At 35.8% G+C, this 8,661-nt stretch overlaps 1 protein-coding gene across 3 annotated transcripts in view; it reads left to right on the forward strand.

Annotated features, from left to right (window-relative positions):
- Positions 1-614: 614 nt before the first annotated feature.
- rel1 (protein) overlaps positions 615-8,661 on the forward strand; it is a 9,544-nt gene continuing 1,497 nt past the window's right edge. The window contains exons 1-8 of one of the 3 annotated variants that reach the window (XM_018813868.2): positions 615-862; positions 2,781-2,932; positions 3,360-3,595; positions 3,873-3,977; positions 4,459-4,535; positions 4,823-4,961; positions 6,566-6,688; positions 6,956-7,611. In XM_018813868.2, coding sequence (XP_018669413.1) covers positions 719-862; positions 2,781-2,932; positions 3,360-3,595; positions 3,873-3,977; positions 4,459-4,535; positions 4,823-4,961; positions 6,566-6,688; positions 6,956-7,611 — 1,632 coding nt within the window. In that variant the 5' untranslated portion in view covers positions 615-718. 3 annotated transcript variants of the gene reach the window in all.

The following is an 8,661-nucleotide window of genomic DNA, read 5'->3' on the forward strand; positions in this document are numbered from 1 at the left end:
ATGGGGACGGAGTTGGCGGTCACGTGAATAGAAAAAAGAAGATATCACGGTTTTGGGCAATTGCGCGTTCTACTCTTTTTTTTATTTCTGTGAGGTGATGGCGCAATTGGGGACTGATAAAGGTATATTCTTATCTTCGCAGGATTTTTTTTGCTGAGATGACGTAATGTTTTTGGTTCCTTTTGCTCAGTTTTCCATCGTGGCTCCGTTTAAGTGAAACAGCGTTTTAGGGTGTCGGATTCTGTATAATTTGAGTGAATCAGCAAACGTATATGGTAGTTGCGTCGAGTGGTTGCGTCGATTTATATAAATAGCGATTGTTATTCAGCTCAGGTTCACCAACGGGTTAAGGTTCAGCTATTTTTGTCACTATAACAATAGATCGTATATATAAAATATATGTATTTTAAATCATGTTTTAGTCTTAGTTATGTATTATTTGCCTTAAGTTTGTAATTGGTTCCAATAATGTGTATGTTTTATTCATAAGGGTAATTTAACAACTTCTGTATACATAATTAAAGATAAGTCTGCTGTTTGATACATGATACAAATATTTCTACTTTAAAAACAGCTAACCATACCTTACAATTATTTACATGAGTATAACATATTTTTATACAATCTGCAGGTTTTTCCATAGACTTTGCGTTAAACAAAATTCTTCTACCTGTAAACCCGCTTTTACACTGTAGCTACTTGGTCCAATCATTTCAATATGGATAGAATTCCAGTATTGGAGATTGTGGAGCAACCTAAGCAGCGTGGAATGAGGTTTCGATACGAATGTGAAGGGAGATCTGCTGGAAGTATTCCTGGGAAAAATACAAATGGCGATCGAAAAACATGGCCGTCATGCCAGGTAAATAACAACCTGATTTGAAAGATTGCTTAAACATTTAAACTTTCCCGACAATCAGCACAATTTTGCTAGATTAGAATAGCGTACAAGTGTTTGTAATTAATAGCCTCTTGTCTTATTATAAATTATTTAATTAAAACAAAAATCGGCGCACTGGTCAGGCTACCTATGTAATACATTTTTAACTGTTAAAACTGTTTTGGGAAATTATAAAAATGTTTGTTTAACTTTAATACATAAATCGTTGTTAGATTTGTTCAATTATAATTATTGTTTACTTAAATTTAATGCAATGGTATCAACATTTAGAATGTGATTTTTATTTGCTTGCTTGCTTGTCTAGGTAGGCACCCTTGTCTACTGGTATATACACCAGTGGCACTGCCAAAGGGCAGTTTCATTGTCACGTCAAGGGCATTCATATAGAAATATTTCAGCTTTATATTTATATAAAGGCTAATGTACCCATAATATATAGCGTAACAATAATCAGTTATCAAGCTTATCTTTACTGTAAAATATATTAAAAACTGTGTAGGGATGCACATTACAGAATTTCGAATCCATGAGATTCGAATCCTTTTGTATTCGAATCTAATTACGGGATTCGGTATTCTGTTTAATGACGTCATTACACGTCATCTCATATACTACATTAACAATTTTTGAAAGTTATTAATTTTGAAAAAAAATATTTTTGTGTTTGTGGGACTTTCGAGAGTAAACGTTTCGTAACGTCTTTTCATGGCCTGCTATACGTTTCATGACACAAAAACTACCCAATAGTACAATTTTTGATCATTTTACAACTCAAGATCCAACAAGGCTGTTATGAAAGGGTCAATAAACTGACTTTTGTGGGTAAAATTTTTTTTCCTTTAAATATAAAAAGATTCGAAATTCTAGATTCGGAATTCTAGATTCGAATTAAAGTATTCTAGGATATCCTAGAATACCTAATTATTCTGTAATGTGCATCCCTAAAACTGTGTGACGCACGCCTTTGTTGATTAAGTTCAAAATCAATATTTAATTATTTCTTAAAACATAACAGTGATAGTTCATTTAGTCTAGGCTTGTGTATTCATCACTGTCATTAACAATTTGGACAACTTGAATTTTAATTAAATTACCAGAAGACCCCTGCTTTCTTATGCTGTGTTTAGTACAGAGTGTATTAGGTTCAATTAACAACCAGTACTTGTGTAAACAATACAATATATTGATCTGGATACATGAAACTTGGCTTGTGTGTTGTGTTAACTGGTAACATGCAGTATTGTCGTTTTAAGTATTTTTACATTGTTAACCAGTTTACTATTAGTTGGTTAATACATCAAAAAACAGATAAGGGACGTGTACCCAGCCATTCGCTTCATTGTAAGCCTTTTTCCACAAAAACAAATTAAACAATATTACAATCAATCTATATGAACTCACCCCCTCTGTGAGGAATCTACCACAGTAGGAAATGTAATGTTTACTCTGTGTCAAAAAATCAATTCCTTTGCTAGCTTTATGGTAAAGGTATATATTACGCAAGGTAATAAATTATTGGGCGAAAACAGTTTGTCTGTGGATTTAATAAAAAGAAATTCCTATTCAAAATGACAGTAGTGGTATCTTAGACGTTTAGCAAAGGTGCATTGAACCCACACATTTCGTTTATATATAAACACAACTGCCCATATTATAAATGGCACGATTGTTTCATTTCAAACATTTCGGTTTGATATTAAACCATCTTCACTGATGTCAAAAGTTAAAATGCATGCTGTAACAACGAGGTTGAACAAACATTGTCAAAAGTTCATACTGTTCTAAGGGTGCAACATACCCATGCAGTTGGCTTTTTCCACACCATTTATAGCAAATGCAATAAAAACCTATCATTTTACAAAAACTATTTTGGTTGCAGGTCTTGAACTACTCTGGTGTGGCGATCATGCGAGTTTCACTTGTGTCCAAAGACGACCCACCAAGACCCCACCCTCACAGTTTAGTTGGGAGAGACTGTAACAACGGGGTTTGTCAGATTAACGTGGATCCTGGCAACCAAATGCTAGGGGTGTAAGTGAACAATTAACATTAAAGATATGTTTGTTTTTTGTTGCAGCAACATTTGTGCAACAATTTAATTGTTTTGTTTAATTTTTCCTTAAACATAATTTTTTTTAAACATATATTATATATATAATTCTTTTTTCACACTTAATGTATAAGTTTTTTTTTAATTAGGCTATCTAGTAGTTTTCAAACATTCCTGATCTGGTTTATAAGCTGTGGGGTGTTAACTTAATAATAAAAAAAATTAAACCCAAAAAGACTACGAACTCTAAGTCACTTCTAGTATAGAGCAACTTCTATTTATTATTCCGTTGTCATTTTCTAAGGATTAAACAATTACTCGGCCACAGTAGGCTTCCTCCACAAAGCCACTTGCAGCACTTTAATCCAATTGTTCTCAACTTGTGAATACAACATGGTTTCCTTACAGTTTCCCGAACCTTGGAATTCAGTGCGTGCGACGCAGAGAAGTCAGTCAAGCGATACAAGATCGTTTAAACCACGGAGTGAATCCCTTCGGTACGATGTTGGACGGAGACGAGAGATCCGCAGTTGATGTCGACCTTAATATTGTTCGTCTTTGTTTTGAAGCTTTTATCCCGGACGCAAGGGGAAAATACACACAAAAACTGGAACCCGTTGTGTCAGATCCAATATATGATAAAAGTTAGTAAGAAACATAAACCATCTTAACATTTGTAGGGAGGAATAAATTAAAGTTTTTTTGTTTTTTTTCAAACAGGTAGTGTGTTGGCATTACTGCAACAGCAAGTTTTATTATGTAGCTTTTATTGCATGGGCAATTAAGTTGTTGTTTATTCTGCTGTGGGCAATATAATACTCTGTCTCTAGCTATATTGTTTTGGAGCACAAACATTAAATGTCATTGCACCGTGCACACCATACACATGTACTTGACCTGACTTGTCTTTCTTTATTTTAGAAGCCACTTGTTCGTCTGTGTTGAAAATATGTCGTGTCGATAAAACCCACGGAAGCTGTATGGGTAACGAAGAAGTGTTTCTCTTGTGCGACAAAGTACAGAAAGGTAAAATATAATAACGCTAGAAGTTAACATGCAATGTTCAGCTTTGCTTCTGATCTTCTGATATTTTAACTGCAATAAATATTCATTTTAACAATTTACCTTCCTTGTTTTGGCAAAGAAATACATTCTAATACAAAATTGAAAGGTTAAAACATCTTGCTATTTAACACACACCTTCTATTCTGTAATGTTAAGGTCCAACTGTGTGGCAAACCATTGGTCTTGGGTTTACAAGGTTAAACTTAAAGCTTAATGCACCACTAACACACAGTTGTTTTATCTAAAGACACCTACATCAGCCTTTAGCAAACTAGTTTAGAACTAAGATTACTCCTACCAGTTTTATTTAAGTAATTATAATTTTAGCACCAAACCCTTACTCAGTGGGCAGTGACAGTGCACATAATTTCTTTATGAAAATTAAACCCAATTAGTAATTATAATGTTGTTGTGTGTGTGTAAATATTGATCTTTATAACAGAGGACATCCAAGTTGTTTTCTATCGCGATAACTGGGAAGCTTTGGGTGACTTTTCATCCGTGGATGTTCATAGACAGGTAGCCTTTTAAATGGTTTGGTGAATATCAAGATATCATGGCACAGATGTCGCATTTTAATGTACATCTCCACCACATCTCCGACAGAATGAAATATAATTTTCTCTTTTAAGTACAGAAAAAAGTTGGCGTTCTTTTATTCATTTAACTGTCCTGAAAATGTATTTTGATTGTAATAATCATATTTACGGCATTGTAAACTGCAAGAATACTTTATTTTAAAAGTTATGAACTTAGATTCCCCAGATTACTTTTTTGAAACCTTACATAGATTTTAATGTTTGCAGGTTGCTATTGTGTTCCGAACACCACCTTTTTGCAACGAAAATATCCAAGAGAAAGTAGATGTACAATTTAAACTAAGAAGGCCATCAGACATGGAGACAAGCAAGCCCCTAGTATTCACCTATCTCCCTGTATATCATGGTAAGTTACAGTCACACAATATTTTATCAGTGTATTCATTATACTTTGGAGCAGTGTTTTTTTTATTCTGTACTAAAACCACATTTTTAATTATCAAACCATATATAAAAATAAAACAACATTTAGTTATTCAATACTCCACATATCAAATATCTAAATCACAAGCCTTTCAATCCATCATTGCCTCATTTAAAACCTGAAGCATTGTAATTATGACACTTATGTATGTGAAACAAAACTTTGATTTGTGTATAATTTTAAAATGCACTGTAACCACTGTTATATGAAATAGCAAGTCCCATGTTCCTGCTTGCATTCTTTTTGCTCCATGATCTCAGACACCTCCAAATTCTTGAGTTAAATTTGCAGGAAGTATTCAAGCAGAGAACTGTGCTTTTGCTGTCTCATGTTACCAATGGTCACGTGCTTAATATAATAGTCTCTTTATAAAGCAAGGGAAAGAATTGAGGGTGTCTGAGATCAAGTGAGCAGCAGGTGCAAAGTAAAAGTAAATGCTAAGATTTGTATGAAAGAATCTAAGCTGTCAGTTCAGCTGTTATCATAGTTTGACTCAGTTTGCTGTATTGCAGCCATGTTACTGGATAGGTAGCATACTAACAGCCACTGATATAATGAAGAGAAAAGATCAGACCATTCTGAGAGGAGGTTGAAAAGCACTGAGGCCGGAAGTTTCGTTTCAAAATGGATTTCTTCACCAAATTTTTCGAACCCTGATTTTGAACGAGTAGAACTGGTCATTGATGTTTTATTGCAAAACTTTATCTGTGTTTTGAGGCCTACTTCATTTATACCATGTTCCATGATATAATCATAGAGTATCTATGAACTTTGCAAGAAAATCAAAGCATATCTTTAATTGTAATTCTAATTGCCTGCTTGAAAATCTACTGTATTTTTTAATTTATTTTTACAAATCCAATTGTCTTGCCCTATATTAGGGTTATGATTTAAAACTGCTGTCTCCAGTTGCAATTATAAGCTCTTGCAACTGCAAAGTGTGAACTTATGTTGTAGCAACTTGCATTCATACGTTTCAAAATATCTTTTTCACTTTGTAGCACTTTTAGTAGGTCTATTGTTTTTTTTAAACGACTGTTTTATAAAAAAAATAATTTAAAGAAACCGTGTGTACAATTGATTTAATGGTAAAAGCACTTGAGTTTTAAACTATTTTACATTTATGTAGAGCGTAGACACAACTGCATTGCATTCGTTTTTATTGCAAGGTCTGGTTAGGTTATATTTAGCTGCTATCATCAGCATATTAGGTCGGTCATAAAAGTTAAAACCGCTACTCAAGGGTTTAAAATTGTCGTTTAATAAACAAATAAAGAGAAAATACTTTTAGTGGCTTGTTTAAACAATATTTTTTTTAATAATAAAACATTTATTGTCGATGTACTTCCAACAAATGTCAGAACCACTTTTCTTTAACGCAGTTTGGTTGAAACTGATTACGGAGCCTTTATGCTTAACCTTATTTCAACAACAAAAACATTGTTTCATGGTAAAAATTTGAATAAAATGACACTTGTAACTAGAATTGCTGCATCTTAACCGCTTTTTGTTTTCCGTTTCGCCAGAAATGCCCCAGAAACATAAATTTCCGACCCAGCTACTCTCCCATCCGATCAGGAGCAACAACAACAAAAACGGAGAAATTAGGAAATTTATCAGCGACCGAATACGAAAATCAAAAGAACCAGGTAACATATTATAAATTACGAAATGAACCTGGAAAACTGTGTTCCATTTAGGAACAAGAGACAGTTTTCCAGCAGCTGTTTATTATGCGTCGGGTGGTATTTTGGTTCCGACGTTGGTAATGCGCAGTTTGGGAACTAGATTTCTAACTGGAAATTTCTTTCAAAAGCAAAATTAGAGTACATTGTATTTTTAAAATGATATACCCCATTACTTTATCCCTGTAGGTGGTATACCTCTTAACACGTTTCATATTTTCGTTATTTCAGCTCAAAGACAGATGTATTCCCCTAATCCGAACATCGCTGCAGCTTCTCTTAACCATCACGGCATGATAAGGAACCCCAGCAACCCCACAATTTGTCCAACAGCTCAGCCTTCCACCGAGCAATTTACTTCAACGATGAACCCAAGCTACCAGTATGTGAAACGGGAAGATCACTCCTCCACCGCCATCTTTCCCGGCGACCCCCAGTGGCCGGACAGTAGTCATTCCCAGCCACCATTTCCAAGTGCTAGCAGTCTTTTCAACGACAGCATGGTACAACCAGGGTTCGGCCCCATACAGAACACCACAGCCACTCCATTCTTCGATGCAAACAGCGGAAAGTTCATCAGCGAAAAATCAACAATCAGCGAAGTGCAAAAAAGCGAGCTCGCAATGCCGACAGCTTTGCCGCCTGCAGACGATGGGCAAACGCAACGTAGTTACTTCTGGAGTGATTTGTTAAAACAGGAAGACAGCATCCCACGTCTTGATGCCGAGCAAACCCGTCAACTTCTTCAGGACAATGTTTCAATGCCAGACACCGCGTTGGAAAATATTTCCATGGATTCCATGCTGGAACAGTGGATGTCAAAGAAGTGCAGCATTGAAGGCCCAATGAGCATCAACCTTACTGATATCCTTGCCAGTGAAAACCTACCATCGACCAACAACGGCCCTACACAACCCATTGAGAATGAATACCAACAGATGTCTCCTTACCCTGCTTTCTCCACCTCCAACACCGCTCCTACAACTTCTAACTTGCTAACCCAGTCAATGACATTCTCCCAAACAACTATGCCCCTGGACGCTACCAGCACTGGGATATTATCCCCTAACCATACGCCGCAGCTGTTTAACCATCAACAACACCCAGTTATGTCCCCAATACATCCTTCGTCCCACCAGCCGCAGCAGAACGCAGTGAACATGCAGCGAATGGACATGAACCTCCCTGGTCAGCAGCAGCGATTCCACCCACAGTTTTCCGAACCCACCCCCTTTGGAACCAACAGCAACAATAACCATTGCATCGAGCAGACGAACCCAGGAACTTTTGCACTATCCCCCACTCAAAACGACCACAACGTAGAAAGCACCATCATAAGCACGTTCCTTCAAAATCTTGAAACTGTGCAGAGATAATGGTCATACTTTCATTGGAAATCATGGACGAATGATATCAGCACCCACGTCGGGCTCTTCAACGTGCGTTTTCAGTCCAACTTGAGAGCAACTCTTTTCATTGTGTGTTCATTAACGTTTTATTATTGCGCCGTTCCAGTGGTTTAACACCGTTGATCACATTTCAAAATAGAGCTGCATAACTCTAGTCAACTGAAATTCGTTTGTTTTAAGATATCACGTTTTTAGCTTTTTTGAACTTATTTTTATCATTTTTAACTACAATAATTCTGGTGAACTGTTTACAGAAATACCATTGCAGCAACTCTGACGTAACAGCAAAATGTTTTTTTATGCTAAAGTTTTACTCTCTTTACCCAGCAGCATGCAACTTGAAAATATAAAATGTCGATTTGGCCTCTTTTTGGCCAATCACATATTTCCAATTTAATGTCATACGTCTATATCAAGTCAGCATTATGGAACCTGCTCTGAAACTTATCTTATGTTGTACTAATACTATTCCTATAACCTTCAGTAGTGTGTTTGAACTATTACGTAGCAACCGATGTGTTTGGAACC

The sequence above is a fragment of the Ciona intestinalis genome, chromosome 11 (genome assembly GCF_000224145.3).
Source record: "Ciona intestinalis chromosome 11, KH, whole genome shotgun sequence".
Lineage (NCBI taxonomy): Eukaryota > Metazoa > Chordata > Ascidiacea > Phlebobranchia > Cionidae > Ciona > Ciona intestinalis.